Source organism: Sebastes umbrosus, chromosome 14, assembly GCF_015220745.1.
Source record: "Sebastes umbrosus isolate fSebUmb1 chromosome 14, fSebUmb1.pri, whole genome shotgun sequence".
NCBI lineage: Eukaryota > Metazoa > Chordata > Actinopteri > Perciformes > Sebastidae > Sebastes > Sebastes umbrosus.
In genome coordinates, this window is record NC_051282.1 from 1,056,421 (window position 1) to 1,074,292 (window position 17,872).

Consider the following 17,872-nt stretch of genomic DNA (forward strand, 5'->3'; position numbering starts at 1 on the left):
TCAGGAGAGTTACCGTAGCAGCCACGATGCTGCGTTCACTGTCTCCAGTTCACCGTCAGGAGAGTTACCGTAGCAGCCACGGTGCTGCGTTCACTGTCTCCAGTTCACCGTCAGGAGAGTTACTGTAGCAGCCACGGTGCTGCGTTCACTGTCTCCAGTTCACCGTCAGGAGAGATACTGTAGCAGCCACGATGCTGCGTTCACTGTCTCCAGTTCAACGTACGGGAGCGTTAACTTAGCAGCCACGATGCTGCGTTCCCTGTCTCCAGTTCACCGTCAGGAGAGTTACTGTAGCAGCCACGGTGCTGCGTTCACTGTCTCCAGTTCACCGTCCGGGAGCGTTAACTTAGCAGCCACGGTGCTGCGTTCACTGTCTCCAGTTCACCGTCAGGAGAGTTACCGTAGCAGCCACGGTGCTGCGTTCACTGTCTCCAGTTCACCGTCAGGAGAGTTACTGTAGCAGCCACGGTGCTGCGTTCACTGTCTCCAGTTCACCGTCAGGAGAGTTACTGTAGCAGCCACGGTGCTGCGTTCGCTGTCCACAGTTCACCGTCAGGAGAGTTACCGTAGCAGCCACGGTGCTGCGTTCGCTGTCCACAGTTCACCGTCAGGAGAGTTACCGTAGCAGCCACGGTGCTGCGTTCGCTGTCCACAGTTCACCGTCAGGAGAGTTACTGTAGCAGCCACGGTGCTGCGTTCACTGTCCACAGTTCACCGTCAGGAGAGTTACCGTAGCAGCCACGATGCTGCGTTCACTGTCCACAGTTCACCGTCAGGAGAGTTACCGTAGCAGCCACGATGCTGCGTTCACTGTCTCCAGTTCACCGTCAGGAGAGTTACCGTAGCAGCCACGATGCTGCGTTCACTGTCTCCAGTTCACCGTCAGGAGAGTTACCGTAGCAGCCACGGTGCTGCGTTCACTGTCTCCAGTTCACCGTCAGGAGAGTTACTGTAGCAGCCACGGTGCTGCGTTCACTGTCTCCAGTTCACCGTCAGGAGAGATACTGTAGCAGCCACGATGCTGCGTTCACTGTCTCCAGTTCAACGTACGGGAGCGTTAACTTAGCAGCCACGATGCTGCGTTCCCTGTCTCCAGTTCACCGTCAGGAGAGTTACTGTAGCAGCCACGGTGCTGCGTTCACTGTCTCCAGTTCACCGTCCGGGAGCGTTAACTTAGCAGCCACGGTGCTGCGTTCACTGTCTCCAGTTCACCGTCAGGAGAGTTACTGTAGCAGCCACGGTGCTGCGTTCACTGTCTCCAGTTCACCGTCAGGAGAGTTACTGTAGCAGCCACGGTGCTGCGTTCACTGTCTCCAGTTCACCGTCAGGAGAGTTACTGTAGCAGCCACGGTGCTGCGTTCACTGTCTCCAGTTCACCGTCAGGAGAGTTACTGTAGCAGCCACGGTGCTGCGTTCACTGTCTCCAGTTCACCGTCAGGAGAGTTACTGTAGCAGCCATGGTGCTGCGTTCGCTGTCCACAGTTCACCGTCAGGAGAGTTACTGTAGCAGCCACGGTGCTGCGTTCGCTGTCCACAGTTCACCGTCAGGAGAGTTACCGTAGCAGCCACGGTGCTGCGTTCGCTGTCCACAGTTCACCGTCAGGAGAGTTACCGTAGCAGCCACGGTGCTGCGTTCGCTGTCCACAGTTCACCGTCAGGAGAGTTACCGTAGCAGCCACGGTGCTGCGTTCACTGTCTCCAGTTCACCGTCAGGAGAGTTACAGTAGCAGCCACGGTGCTGCGTTCACTGTCTCCAGTTCACCGTCAGGAGAGTTACTGTAGCAGCCACGGTGCTGCGTTCACTGTCTCCAGTTCACCGTCAGGAGAGATACTGTAGCAGCCACGATGCTGCGTTCACTGTCTCCAGTTCAACGTACGGGAGCGTTAACTTAGCAGCCACGATGCTGCGTTCCCTGTCTCCAGTTCACCGTCAGGAGAGTTACTGTAGCAGCCACGGTGCTGCGTTCACTGTCTCCAGTTCACCGTCAGGAGAGATACTGTAGCAGCCACGATGCTGCGTTCACTGTCTCCAGTTCAACGTACGGGAACGTTAACTTAGCAGCCACGATGCTGCGTTCCCTGTCTCCAGTTCACCGTCAGGAGAGTTACTGTAGCAGCCACGGTGCTGCGTTCACTGTCTCCAGTTCACCGTCCGGGAGCGTTAACTTAGCAGCCACGGTGCTGCGTTCACTGTCTCCAGTTCACCGTCAGGAGAGTTACTGTAGCAGCCACGGTGCTGCGTTCACTGTCTCCAGTTCACCGTCAGGAGAGTTACTGTAGCAGCCACGGTGCTGCGTTCACTGTCTCCAGTTCACCGTCAGGAGAGTTACTGTAGCAGCCACGGTGCTGCGTTCGCTGTCCACAGTTCACCGTCAGGAGAGTTACCGTAGCAGCCACGGTGCTGCGTTCACTGTCCACAGTTCACCGTCAGGAGAGTTACCGTAGCAGCCACGGTGCTGCGTTCACTGTCCACAGTTCACCGTCAGGAGAGTTACCGTAGCAGCCACGGTGCTGCGTTCACTGTCCACAGTTCACCGTCAGGAGAGTTACCGTAGCAGCCACGGTGCTGCGTTCACTGTCCACAGTTCACCGTCAGGAGAGTTACCGTAGCAGCCACGGTGCTGCGTTCACTGTCCACAGTTCACCGTCAGGAGAGTTACCGTAGCAGCCACGGTGCTGCGTTCACTGTCCACAGTTCACCGTCAGGAGAGTTACCGTAGCAGCCACGGTGCTGCGTTCACTGTCTCCAGTTCACCGTCAGGAGAGTTACCGTAGCAGCCACGGTGCTGCGTTCACTGTCTCCAGTTCACCGTCAGGAGAGTTAACTTAGCAGCTACGATGCTGCGTGTAGTGTCGCGGACATGCAGACACTTTCCCAGTAAAAGTCTCCACCGCACATTTAGTTTAGTTTAGCAGGTTGTCAGCTGTGTGTCGGCCCGGATTAACGATAGCGATGTCCGACAAACTGTGTGTGTCTTTGTGCTACATTAGCAGCTGTAGCTCTGCTGGTAGCTTCATGCTCACCATTGTCACACACATACGGTCTGTCTGCGCGGCGTAACTTCAGCAAGTTTCTTACAGACTGTGTGTGTGTTGTTGGTGGCGTTATAGCTATGAACGTAAGTGTAGCAGACAGTGTGTGTGTGGTGTTATAGCTGTGAACGTAGGTGTAGCAGACAGTGTGTGTGTGTGTGGCGTTCTAGCTGTGAACGTAGGTGTAGCAGACAGGGTGTGTGTGGCGTTCTAGCTGTGAACGTAGGTGTAGCAGACCGGGTGTGTGTGGCGTTCTAGCTGTGAACGTAGGTGTAGCAGACAGTGTGTGTGTGGTGTTATAGCTGTGAACGTAGGTGTAGCAGACAGTGTGTGTGTGTGTGGCGTTCTAGCTGTGAACGTACCTGTAGCAGACAGTGTGTGTGTGGCGTTCTAGCTGTGAACGTAGGTTTAGCAGACAGTGTGTGTGGCGTTCTAGCTGTGAACGTAGGTGTAGCAGACAGTGTGTGTGTGGCGTTCTAGCTGTGAACGTAGGTTTAGCAGACAGTGTGTGTGTGGCGTTCTAGCTGTGAACGTAGGTGTAGCAGACAGTGTGTGTGTGGCGTTCTAGCTGTGAACGTAGGTTTAGCAGACAGTGTGTGTGTGGCGTTCTAGCTGTGAACGTAGGTGTAGCAGACAGTGTGTGTGTGGCGTTCTAGCTGTGAACGTAGGTGTAGCAGACAGTGTGTGTGTGGCGTTCTAGCTGTGAACGTAGGTGTAGCAGACAGTGTGTGTGTGGCGTTCTAGCTGTGAACGTAGGTGTAGCAGACAGTGTGTGTGTGGCGTTCTAGCTGTGAACGTAGGTGTAGCAGACAGTGTGTGTACAGTTTATTTGTAGGTGAATAAATGCTACGAGACTACATCTCCTCCGCTCAAGCGAGCTGTAGACGGGAGCCAACTTCCTGTATCTGTTACGCCGGCTCAGACTCTCTTAAGGTGGACCAGCTTTTCCCCTTCAAGTGACGAGTTTTTCTCAGCTTTTTAATTAATCGTTTTTTAAATAATTAATTAACCGTTTTAACCGATAGAGTTAATAGGTTGAAATGCTTAATGTCGGTTAACGGTTAAACGGTTAATTATTAACATCCCTAGTTACGTAACAAGCGTAACAACGCTGCGTAAAACAATGTTATAGCGTTTACTTTTGGTTGACTCCTGTATTTGTTTAATATTATTCGTTGAACTATGAAGCTTTTTGTAAAAAAAAAACAAAAAAAAGCAAATCATGATCATTTAAATGAATGAATGTGAAAACTTTTCATGGGCCCCCTGGCAGTGTGCCCCGGACCCCACTGTGAGAATCACTGGTCTACATGGACATAAAGGTTGACCAGTTTGTTCTCATTGAGGTGTGTCTCTAATGTTCATTTCTCTACCTGTTGGACTGGTTGAGTTCGTTCTGCCACGTCAGCTGTCCGCTCTCGATCACGCTGTCGTACCACAGCACCAGGCTGCCGGCCACGCGCTCGTGCATCTGGTCGGTCAGATAGCGCAGGAACAAAGGCGTGTTCTTCACCGCGACCTCCTGCACACACAGGGCATCACATGCTTCAGTCAGCAGGGTGAAGGTCAAGATGTTGAAGAGAAGGCCACTACCAGATGTGTAATGTTCACCATGTTCACCATGTAATGTGTGTTAGCATGCTAACATCTGATAACCATCAGTAAACACAGAGGCCAGCTGAGGCTGATGGGAAATCAAAGTATGGGACAAGTTAGACTGATGACCCGATGATGGCGCTACTGCAGATGAAAAGTCAGATTAGTGGATCTCAGTGTGTGACTAGAATGGTCCTACTCACACTGAGGGCGTTCTCTATGTTAATGAGCCAGCCGTCGAAGCCGTAACAGTGGCTGATCTGGACCAATTTATCAGCCACCGCCCGGTACGACTCCTCGTCCTTCAGGAAGGCCTCGCACATGGCGGCTCCATCGGTCCACTCTGTGATCAGAGTCCCTGGAAAGCAGCCAATCACAGCACGAGATGTTATACATGAAGACAGGAAGCTATGACTACCCGGAATCTAAGACATAAAACTCTAATTCTGGATTGTTAAACTACATTTCCACTCACCGAGAACAAGGACACCATGTCTGTGTGCAGAGTTGGTCCACACAGCAGGAGGAATAGTCACCATGTTGTGTGTGAAGTAGTTGAAGATATCAATGTACTGCCAGTGGTAGAAGGCGTACGGAGCCTCGGCATGTGTCCCCTGGGCAAAGCTCAACAGCACAAGAGAGCAAGATACAGCGTTACGGTAGATGGATGGGACTGCAGGTCCAAGATAAACAACATGGCAGGAAGACAGTCACCTCCGTGAGAAATGAATGAGAATTATGGAACCAAACTACAGAATCAGGGAAACAGGCAGTACCCACAAAGAGCTGCAACATCCCATTCCCTGTCTGCTAGTAGTGTATGTACAGTCAGCATTACTGCTTGTATTTGACTGTGAGGTGGTATTTTTTCTATGGCTGTCAATCAATTAAAATATTTAATCATGATTAATCTCACATTTTTTATCTGTTCTAAATGTACCTTAAAGGGAGATTTGTCAAGTATTTAATCCTCTTATCAACATGGGAGTGGACAAATATGCTGCTCTATGCAAATGTATGGATACATTTATTATTGGAAATCAGTTAACACAAATCAATGACAGATATTGTCCAGAAACCCTCACAGGTACTGCATTTCGTATAAAAAAATATGTTCCAAACATAACATGGCAAACTGCAGCCCAACAGGTAACAACAGCTGTCAGTGTGTCAGTGTGCTGACTTGACTATGACTTGACCCAAACTGCATGTGATCCACCAACATCAGTGTTGTTCTTGTGTCTGAATGGGAGCTAATCCCTGCAGCAGGTTCCACATGTGGTGGAAAAGCTTCCCAGAAAAGTGGACTGTTCTGTGGTTTCGGTAAGACATGCTAAACACTCATATATGAGAGTTGTGTTCAGGCGTCCACTTACTTTGGACCATGACATGCATGCAACCTAATTTCATTATAGCACCAAGTAGTGCCCCGAAATCCTGAAACTCCCTCCCAGCTCACTGTGACCTGTTAGAGTTAGTGAGCTGGAAGGTCCTCTGTAGATTTTGGGATGTGTAAGTTTAAGAAGCAGAAAGAGCAGAAAACACCCCTCTGAAAGTTTCTATTCAGCCCTAACTCAGCATCCATACCGGTCATCTAGGTAGCCGCCCATCATGTCATGAGACACTAAGGTCCGGCGTGGACAGCTGGCCAGAGGAGGCTCCCGAGGCGCCAGAGGGATGACTGCCACATTAAAGGGGTTCGCCTCGCTTCGTTTCCACGACAACAGCTCCTCCAAAGTATTAAGACCACAGCTGATTGGTTCAGTGGTTTCGGTGTCGTAATGTTTGGCTGAGAGGGAAACAAAAACGTCACGTATGAAGAGCGGTGTGATTTCCACACGCCAAGACATCAACTGCAGCACACAGGTGGTCAGCTCACCTGGTAGTGGCGAGGGCGCATACTGGATGACTTCATGGACGCTGCTTGAATCCATTGGTTGATCCAAACAAGACTCCAACCTGGTGGAAGTACAAGGTGGCGAGATGAAACTTTGGTTGAACTCTACATGGGAGCCTTTCTTTAGGCTCCGGAGGAGGTCTGATAAGATATAATAAAGGAATATCTTATCTTAATAATAATAATAATAATACATTTTATTTATATAGTGCTTTTCTGGATACTCAAAGACACTTTACACAGATAAAATGATCATAAAAACAATGACATCATAAAAATATAAAACACACAATATTAATTACACATTAAAAGCAGTTCTAAAAAGATTGATTAGTGATTTAAATGTGGACTGGTTGGTGCAGTCTCTGATGTGTTTGGGGAGTGAGTTCCAGAGGGAGGGGGCGGCAATGGAGAATGCTCTTTCGCCCCAGGTCCAGTGCTTGGTTCTGAGAGGTATGGAGAGGAGGTTGGCATCAGAGGAGCGGAGGGAGCAGGAAGGAGTGTGATGGTGGAGCAGGTCTGTGAGGTAGGGTTGGGAGGGGGTTTGGGGGGGCTGGTTACGGAGGGCTTTGTGAGTGAGGAGTAGGAGTTTGAACTGAATGAGTTGTGGGACAGGGAGCCAGTGGAGATTCTGGAGGACGGGGGTGATGTGATCACGGGACCGGGAATGGGTGAGCAGACAGGCAGCAGAGTTCTGGATGTACTGGAGTTTATTAAGGACTTTGAATGTTGAGCCGTAGAGAATGCTGTTGCAGTAGTCGATTCTGGAAGTGATGAAAGCGTGGATCAGAGTTTCGGCAGCAGAGAAGGAGAGTGATGGGCGGAGACGAGCAATGTTTTTAAGGTGGAAAAAGGCAGTCTTGGTGATGTGGTTGACGTGGAGTTCGAAGAAGAGGTGGCTGTCGAAAATGACTCCGAGGTAGCGGGTGTGGGGGAGGGGAACAAAGTGGAGTTGTCGATGGTGAGGCAGAAGCTGTGAGCGGTTCTTGTGGGTGATTTTGGACCGGTGATGAGCATGTCTGATTTGTCACAGTTAAGTTTGAGAAAGTTGATTTGCATCCATGATTTAATTTCAGTGAGGCAGTTGGACAGAGTGGAGTGTGTAGCGGTGGTGATGGATTTTGTGGAAATGTAGAGCTGGACGTCGTCGGCGTAGCAGTGAAAGTGGAGGCCATGGCGCGCATGATGTGACCAAGGGGAAGCAGGTAGAGGATGAATAGAAGGGGAGCAAGCACCGAACCCTGGGTGACGCCTTGGGACAGAGGAGCGGGGGAGGAGGTGGAGTTGTTGATGTTGATGAATTGTTGTCGGTTTGTGAGATATGACTTTAGCCAGGAGAGGGCAGTGCCGGTGATGTTGAGGGAGGATTCAAGGCGGGAGAGAAGAATGGTGTGGTTGATGGTGTCGAAAGCTGCAGTGAGGTCGAGGAGGATGAGGATGTTGAGGTGACCAGAGTCTGAGGAGAGGAGGAGGTTGTTGGTGACTTTGAGGAGGGCTGCTTCTGTGCTGTGTCGTGAGCGGAAACCTGATTGAAATGGTTCATACAGGTCGTTTGAGATGAGGTGGGTTTTGAGTTGTGAGGCGACAGCACGTTCCAGTATTTTAGACAGAAAGGGGAGATTGGAGCTGGGCCGGAAGTTGGTCATGTCATCAGGGTTGAGTCCAGGTTTTTTGAGGATGGGGGTGACGGCAGCCAGTTTGAGTGTTTGGGGGACTGAACCAGAACTGAAGGAGGAGTTGATGATGTGTGTGATGAGTGGGGAGATAGCTGGGAGACTTGAGTAAATTTTCCTTATCGACATCCACCACTGTTATTTAATTTCTCAGAAGATAAAATGATGATTGGCAGCTTTGTGTTTGATGAAATCAACGTAGCCACATTGTTCATAACCATAAACATGAAAACAACATGGAAACATCATGGAACCAACATGCAAACAACATGGAAACAACATGCAAACAACATGGAAACAACATGCAAACAACATGGAAACAACATGCAAACATCATGTATACAACATGTAAACAACATGGAAACATCATGTATACAACATGTAAACAACATGGAAACAACATGTAAACATCATGTATACAACATGTAAACAACATGTAAACATCATGTATACAACATGGAAACAACATGGAAACATCATGTATACAACATGTTCACAACATGTAAACAACATGTTCACAACATGTAAACAACATGTAAACAACATGTATACAACATGTAAACAACATGTTGTATACATGAGTTCTATTAGTGAACTCTAATCCTGTTTGTAATGTAACCAGTCGTAGTTAACAGAGAGTTAAGTCACTAACGACCTCTTACAATGACTTCGGTAGACTGAGTTAAATGACCACCTTGCTTGTGTAAACGATAAACATACTGGCAGATAGTGACAGTAACCAAGGAAGGAAGTTACAGGAAGTTACCGGCTGGCATCACTTGTGTCGCTGTTCACGCCGACATCATGGCCGACATTCCCGTCCTCCTCTACGGCCTCGGTTCGGTGGGTTCGGGGGGGACGCTGGTCTCCATCCACAGAAGACATGTCAGAGAGCTGAGAGACTTCTGGAGAGACTGACTGCACAGCGAGAGGAAACAGAAAGGTGTGTCCTGGGTCCGGGTCCGGGTCCGGCCAGCAACAACAGCAACACACTTCCGGCCCCAATCCTTCAGAATAAAAGCAGTATTTCCATAAATTAAAATGACTAAAAACTAAAGTCGCCTAACATGTCATGAGATGTTGTTACTTTATGTAAAGTGCTCTACTTCAATAATTATATTATAACTTACATAACCGTAACGTATTGTGTTGGTGGTGAAGTTGAGTTTTTACCATGTTACCATGTTAGAACTATTTACTAGTTTATAACTATAGAGAGAAATACAGAGTGAACGTGTTTATTTGAGAGGGGATCGTACCGTTCAGTGTCCCTGAGAGGATGGACTGAGGCCAGCTGGACAAAGGAACCTCTCTTTTGTTGTTGTTCTGGACCAGACCCTTTACTTGGAGGAGATGAGTCCCTAACAGGAACGGGAAACAGGAGGACACTGAGTGACGAAGACAAAGATGGCGGCCGTAAATTATACTTCCACCCCTAACAAAGACTGAGATATTACCCCCTTTTACAATCCCAGTGTTTCGGCAGACGAAATTTATTTAATTAACTTGATAATATCTTAGCAAAATATTATGTCCATAAAAAGATATGGCTTAAAAGACTACCCTCCTTTTACACTTTTATTGATACTGATTTTAAAACATATTTGACTTCGATTGAAAACTTAAAACTCAAAAATTCTAAATTGGCAAAAAACTATTAGATTATTTAGACATTTTTAATTTACTCCAATTGTTTAACAGATCCCGGCGTTTTTTTCTTTTTTCTTTTTATCCGTCTTCTTTTCCTTTCCTTACATTTTATTTTATGTATAATTTATTACATTTTTAGGCTGTATTATTTTTGTACTGTGACATATATTTACAGATTTTTTGGTATAATAATAATAATACTACTACTTATTATTATTATTATTATTATTATTATTATTATTATTATTATTACTATTATTATTATTATTATTATTCATTATTTATTCACTTCCCGCCATATCCAGTATACTGGGAGGGGATGTAGTCTTGATGGCTAACAAAATCTGTAGTTTCAAACGTGAGTGTTATTTTAGGAAACCTTGAAATCTCGAGATAACTCCTGTTATGATTTGACGCTGTATAAAAATAAATTGTGTAGGAGCCAAATATTAAGAAAGGAGTAGTTGAATTCCTTATTATAAGAGAAACATTATGTTGATAGTAATTGGTATTTTTGCCCCATGTGGCCAACCACAGCATTGAATTGTTTATAAATTTGGCACCAGTTGATGCCGTCATCCTGTTGCCATCATCCTGATTTAGTATCAGCTGTGGAGAGTGCAGCTGTTTAAGGACGCCAAGAGCCGAAATAGTTTTTTAACGGGCTTTAATATAGTTTGTTCATTTCAATAAGACAAAGTTTAAGTTAATCTTTTTTCTTTACTTTGGGTTGCCGCGGCATATCCTGTTTTGGGTTGTTTGGGTTGGTTTATGTAGTTTAACACACACGCACACACACACAAAGGCTGCAAATCAATCATATGCATCCAATGACAGAAAGGACATCTAACCGTGAGTAAACCCATGAATGAGCGCAACTTTATTTAGTAGATGCCTTGTTGACACGTTTTCTTGGCGAAAGAAATATGGCTTAGAATAGAAATTAGAAGGAAGCCATAATATTAGTTAAAAAACTTTCAAATGTGCGACGTAGTGGAACGAAAAAAGGAAATTACATCGGGATGGAAGGAGTGTGAGATCGGGAAAACAGCGTGAAAGAAGATGAAGAAATGTTTGTGATGAACTGCATGGTGTAGCCTGTTAGTATGGCTGAAGAGGATGAATTACACGGACCTGAAAGTGTTCAGGCGGTGCGCGCAAAGCGCGAGAGAAAACTCACCTTAAAAGCCGCAGAAGCTGCTTTATTTAAACAGAAAAACGCAAGAAGAGCGGCGCTGGCAAAGTTGACGAGCAAAATTAATGTATTAGAGCCACTTCTTGTCACGTATGACAACCTGAGTGATGTCAAACGTTATGCGAGTGTATTTTGCAAGTTGTTAAATGCGTTTGCTGCGCTGCATCAGACGGTACAAGAATTATTGCCTGATGATGAGAAGGAGAGTGATCATAGATATTGGTATTTACCAAAACATGCTAATAACAAAGATTTCAAAAGAAAGGTGGAAAAATGGATTGAACGTGCTCCTCCTGTGGAAAATATAATGCAGTCTCCTGAAAGCGAGAAGGAAAATGAAAATGCTTCAGTTACATCAAAAGGCAGCAAAGCATCCACTAGCTCCTCAATACGCAGAGAAGCAGAGGGCAAGAAAGCTGAGTTGCTTGCACGTGCTGCTGCATTAGAAAAGAAAGTAGAATTGGAAAAAGAAGAACTTGACTTGAAAGCAAGAAAGGAACGCCTGTCTATTGACACGGATATTGCTGTCGCTGAAGCAAGAATTCAAGCAATGAACATAATGGATAATGAATTGCAGCAGTTTCCCATTGCAACAGCTGAAGATAAAATGAATGAATATTTTGAATCTGCTCAGCTGGCTTCATTCCCACCTACAGAAAGGGCAGATATGGAATCTGAGGATGATGATGATGATGATGATGATGACGATGACGATGAAGATGATGACAATCCTGATGATGATGGAGATGATTCAGAAGAGGAGGATGAATATAAATGGGAGTCTTTAAAGGGCAAAGGATCTAAAATTTCAGCAAAGTCGAAAGGAACTAAAAATGTCACAAATTATTTACCTGTTGAACAAAAGAGAGACACTTATGCAAGAAGAGACATGGATGGATACCGCACTGTATCTAACAAACGCTCATCATTTAAAGGTGCCAGAAACAGTTTGGTTGGTGTCATGCAGAAACAAAACATGATAACAGACATGCTAATAAATGAACAGAGACTTGCAGCCTTACCATCTAGAGAAATTCCTGTGTTTAAAGGAGACCCGCTTAAATATATTAACTTTATGAGGACATTTGAACAGTGCATTGAAGAGAGAACAAGCAGTAACCAAGACAGACTGCTCTTTTTGGAACAGTTCACTGAAGGACAAGCAAAGTCACTTGTTAAAAGCTGTCAACACATGGAAACAGGAAAAGGCTACAAAGAAGCTAAAAGGCTGTTACAAAAACATTATGGCAACGAAATCCTCATCGCTCATGCATATCAGGAGAAAGCTCTCAATTGGAGTCCTATAAAGGCGGAGGACAGCAAAGCTTTGCATTCATATTCACTGTTCTTACGTGGCTGCTGTAATGCTATGGTAAACATCAATGCTCTAAAGGAAATGAATCATGCTACCAACATGAAGTGTGTGGTAGCAAAGCTCCCATATAAGCTACGGGAGAGATGGAGGACAACAGCTTATGACCACTATGAACGCAGCAAGAAAAGAGCCCAGTTCCAACAACTGGTTGAGTTTGTTGAAAGACATGCAAATATCGCTATGGATCCATTGTTTGGTGATTTGCAAGATGGTTTACCCAAAAGGGACAGTAAAGTAACCAAGGACTCTAAGCCGAGAATTGCTCCAGCTTATAAAAGAAGTAGCTTCGTCACCATAGCAACTTCAAACAACTCAGTTCTCGCTCCCAAGTCAAACACTCCTGCGAGTCCTCCCAGCTTAACACCAGTTCTACAACCTTGTCCATACTGCAATGCAAATCATGGATTAGAAACATGCATGAATTTTGGAAAAATAAGTCATGCTGACAAGATCTCCTTCCTTAAAGGAAAAGGCATATGTTTTGGCTGTCTCACCAGAGGGCATCTTAGTAGAAACTGTCAGAAAAGATTGATCTGCAAAGAGTGTACTCTCAGGCATCCAACAGTCCTACATATGCGAAGACGGACATTTGAAAATCCAGTAAAGACAGAGAAAGCATCTGTAAGTGCACTAGTCTCTTTGGACTCCAATGCTTGCACGGGGGCCGGTAACACTCAATTAGTCCCACTTTCTGTGATACCTGTTCAAGTAAAGGCATTAAATTCAAATCTGATAATACAGACACATGCATTCTTGGATCAAGGAAGCTCTGCAACCTTCTGCACTGAAGCCCTTAGACAGCAGTTACAAGTCCAAGGAAAGAAAACAAGAATCCTGTTGCGCACTATGGGTCAACAGAAAATAGTGGGAAGCAGTGTGCTCAAAGGCCTTGAAGTGAGCGGTCTTGATGGAAAGGAATTTTTACAGCTCCCTGAGACATACACTCAGGATGAAATTCCAGTCACGAAAGAGCATGTAATCACTGATGCCATGATCAAAAAATGGCCCTACCTAAAAGAGGTCCATATACCACACATTGATGCAGACATTGGGCTACTCATAGGAATGAATGCACCAAAGTTTCTAGAACCACAGCAAGTTATCAACAGCCAAGGCGATGGGCCCTATGCCGTCAGAACCGCCTTAGGATGGGTGGTAAATGGCCTTTTGGATAACCCTGCTAATGAAGAGAATCCAGTCGTCTATGCTAATCGCATTTCAGTATCTAACCTGAGTGATTTGCTATTACAGCAGTATAACCATGACTTCCCTGAAAAAGCCTATGAAGAAAAGAATGAGATGTCAGTGGAGGACAAAAGATTCATGGGGATAATGGAAAGGGCTGAAAACAAGGATGGACACTATCAGCTACCATTGCCCTTTAAAAAGGACGAAGTTAAAGTGCCTGATAATCGTCAAGTGGTCCAGCAGCGTGCATCATGCCTGAAACGAAAGTTACAAAAGGATACAAAGTTAAAAGAAGAATACACCGCCTTCCTGCAAGGGGTCATAGAAAAAGGTCATGCTGAAGCTGTACCAAGGTCGGAGCTTAAAAGAAACGATGGAAAGGTGTGGTATATACCACACCATGGCGTATACCATCCCAAGAAGGAAAAAATCCGTGTTGTGTTTGACTGCTCCGCCTCTTTCAATGGATTCTCACTGAATAATGAGCTCATTCAAGGTCCAAACTTAACCAGCACCCTCATAGGTGTCTTGTTACGTTTCAGGAAGGAGCCTGTTGCTATGATGGCTGACATAGAAGGTATGTTCCATCAAGTTAGAGTCACACCAACAGACAAAGACTTCCTGCGCTTTCTATGGTGGCCAGGAGGTGATTTCCACCAAAGCCTTGAGGAGTACAGGATGACAGTCCATTTGTTTGGAGCTACGTCATCTTCAAGCTGTGCTAGCTACGCACTCAAAAAAGTTGCAGAGGACAACAAGGATAAATTCTCTGCTGAGGCCATCGGCACTGTAATGGACAACTTCTACGTTGATGATTGTCTTAAGTCTGTGTCCACAGAAAGACAAGCAATAGCACTCTGTAAAGAAATCTGCAGACTCTGTGCACAAGGTGGGTTCCATCTCACAAAATGGGTGAGTAACAGCAGAGATGTTTTGGCTTCTATACCCAGAGAAGACAGAGCAAAAGAAATAAAGAGCTTGGACTTGGACTCAGAAGACCTTCCCATCGAACGAGCTCTTGGAATCCAGTGGTCAGTGGAAGATGACAAGTTCACATTCAAGGTTGCACTTAAGCAGCAAGCCTGTACTAGAAGAGGCATTTTGTCGGTCGTAAGCTCTGTTTACGACCCTCTTGGATTTATAGCACCATTCATCTTCACTGCAAAGCTAATCTTGCAAGAGCTCTGCAAGCTAAAATATGGATGGGATGAAAAGGTCCCAGATGGTTTCATTCAACCATGGCAAAGGTGGCTTGCAGATCTTCATACGGTTGAGAACTTCAGCATAAGCAGATGCATTAAACCACCAAGCTTCGAAAAGATAAAATGGGCACAATTGCACCATTTTTGTGACGCGAGTGAGCTTGGCTATGGAACAGTGTCCTACCTGCGGCTCACCAACACACAAGATCAAGTGCATGTAGCATTTGTGATGGGAAAAGCCAGAGTAGCGCCCCTCAAGCAGATTACCATACCACGGATGGAGTTGACTGCAGCCATGTTAGCAGTACGTATGGAGAGGATGTTAACCTCAGAGCTACATCTGCAGCTAGAAAGATCAGTGTTTTGGACTGACAGCACTGCAGTCTTGAAGTATATTAAAAATGAGACCAAAAGATTCCAGACATTTGTGGCCAATCGAATTAGTGCCATCGGAGAAGTGTCAGATGTCAAGCAGTGGAGATACATCAACACTAAAGACAACCCGGCAGACTTTGCCTCTAGAGGTCTAACTGCTGAAGCCCTCATAAGATCAGATCTTTGGAAGAATGGACCGATCTTTCTCCAAAGAGCAGAGCAGGAGTGGCCCATCTTGACAACTGAACTAACTTCGATTTGTCCAAATGACCCTGAGATAAAGAAGGAACGAGTAATTGTCAATACAATAATGAAAGAACAACACAACAGCACTAGTTCTCTGATTCATTACTTCTCATCTTGGCACCGACTTACAAAGTCAGTCGCCTGGCTTCTAAAACTCAAGAAACTGCTTCGAGACCTGCATGTGAAAAGAAAAGAAATTGTTGAAACAGTCCAGTCACAGGAAGCAAGCCAAGCAAAATGGAATGGACTAATTAAGGAAAAGATGGACAAGTTTAAAAGCTCCATAACAAATGTCAGTCTCTCAGTGGATGACATAAGCGGTGCTGAAAAAGCCATTGCATGCTTCTGTCAGCAACAAGGCTTTCAGAATGAGATTGCAAGATTAAAGAAGGGCCTCACAGTAAGAAAGGATAGCCCCATCTTTAACTTAGACCCCAGATTGGAGAATAGCCTGCTCAGACTGGGCGGAAGACTAAGCAGGTCGGCTATGCCAGAGGAAACAAAGCATCCAATAATCCTGCCGAAGGATCATCATGTTTCCAAGCTATTGCTCAAACACATCCATGACCAAGTAGGCCACAGTGGAAGAAACATCATGTTAGCTCAGTTAAGATGGAAATATTGGATCCCTTGTGCGAACACCCTCGCTAGAAAGGTTATATCAGAGTGCGTAACATGCAGACGCCTTCATTCAGCTCTAGGTGAGCAAAAAATGGCAGATTTACCCAGAGACCGCCTGACACCTGAGTTACCTCCCTTCACACTTGTTGGTGTAGACTACTTCGGGCCAATAGAAGTCAAGAGAGGCCGAAGCCTAGTAAAAAGATATGGAGTAATCTTCACATGTCTGTCCTGTAGAGCTGTTCACTTAGAAGTGGCCCACTCCCTTGACACCAGTTCATGTATAAATGCATTCAGACGCTTCATTTGCAGGAGAGGGCAGGTTAAGGAAATCAGATCAGACAACGGCACAAATCTTGTTGCTACCGAGAGAGAGTTGAGAGAAGCACTCCAAGCTTGGAACCTAAATAAGATCAAAGATGCTCTCTTGCAAAGAGGAGTAAAATGGACATTCAACCCACCTGCGGGTTCACACCATGGTGGGGTGTGGGAAAGATTGATTCGTTCAGTCAAGAGGATCCTTCTGTCAGTCACAAAACAGCAGACTCTTGATGACGAAAGCTTGGAAACAGTCATGTGTGAAGTTGAGGCCATACTTAACAGTCGCCCTTTAACAACAACCTGCAGTGACCCAAATGACTTGGAACCCCTTACACCCAATCATCTGTTGCAGCTCAAGGTGCAACCCATTCTCCCACCTGGATTGTTCCAAAGGGAAGATCTATATGCCAAGCGCAGATGGAGACAAATCCAGTACATTTCAAACCTCTTTTGGACTCGATGGATAAAAGAATACCTTCCTCTGATGCAAGCAAGGCAGAAGTGGAATTGCACCAAGAGAAACTTCAGAACAGGAGATATTGTAGTGGTGGCAGACAGTAATGCCCCTAGAGGCTCATGGATCTTGGGTAGAATCATAGAAGCAAAGGCTGACTCAAGAGGACATGTCAGGAGTGTACTGCTGAAGACAAAGACCAGCACTCTACAGCGGCCAATCAGCAAGATATGCCTTTTAGTAGAAGCTTCAGATTAAATCGAGATTTCAAGTGCACTCAAACACATAACACAGTTATGAGGTAGTACGATAAGAAACATATTTATTTATTTTTAGTTTGGCTCCATTTTTTTGTTTAGTTGAATTGTTACGTTTTGCACTTAGAACAATAGGGGCCGGTATGTAGGAGCCAAATATTAAGAAAGGAGTAGTTGAATTCCTTATTATAAGAGAAACATTATGTTGATAGTAATTGGTATTTTTGCCCCATGTGGCCAACCACAGCATTGAATTGTTTATAAATTTGGCACCAGTTGATGCCGTCATCCTGTTGCCATCATCCTGATTTAGTATCAGCTGTGGAGAGTGCAGCTGTTTAAGGACGCCAAGAGCCGAAATAGTTTTTTAACGGGCTTTAATATAGTTTGTTCATTTCAATAAGACAAAGTTTAAGTTAATCTTTTTTCTTTACTTTGGGTTGCCGCGGCATATCCTGTTTTGGGTTGTTTGGGTTGGTTTATGTAGTTTAACACACACGCACACACACACAAAGGCTGCAAATCAATCATATGCATCCAATGACAGAAAGGACATCTAACCGTGAGTAAACCCATGAATGAGCGTAACTTTATTTAGTAGATGCCTTGTTGACACGTTTTCTTGGCGAAAGAAATATGGCTTAGAATAGAAATTAGAAGGAAGCCATAATAAATTGAATTGAATTGAATTGAAACTCTGCGATAGGTGGGTGCTGATTTTAATTTGGAAGACACTGGCGTAGGAGGATGGGGACATACTAGTCTATTATTACACATTAATATGGCCTC

The 17,872-nt window shown here is 45.4% G+C and overlaps 1 protein-coding gene across 1 annotated transcript in view; it reads right to left on the reverse strand.

The window, feature by feature from the left end:
* engase (endo-beta-N-acetylglucosaminidase) overlaps nt 1-17,872 on the reverse strand; it is a 32,175-nt gene that overhangs the window by 11,884 nt on the left and 2,419 nt on the right. The window contains exons 2-8 of the mRNA XM_037791199.1: nt 9,459-9,587; nt 8,966-9,206; nt 6,509-6,588; nt 6,217-6,418; nt 5,105-5,253; nt 4,833-4,987; nt 4,407-4,555 (exon numbers count right to left, since the gene is read on the reverse strand). Of these exons, the coding sequence (XP_037647127.1) occupies nt 4,407-4,555; nt 4,833-4,987; nt 5,105-5,253; nt 6,217-6,418; nt 6,509-6,588; nt 8,966-9,084 (854 nt within the window). The 5' untranslated portion in view covers nt 9,085-9,206; nt 9,459-9,587. The remainder of the gene's footprint in view (nt 1-4,406; nt 4,556-4,832; nt 4,988-5,104; nt 5,254-6,216; nt 6,419-6,508; nt 6,589-8,965; nt 9,207-9,458; nt 9,588-17,872) is intronic.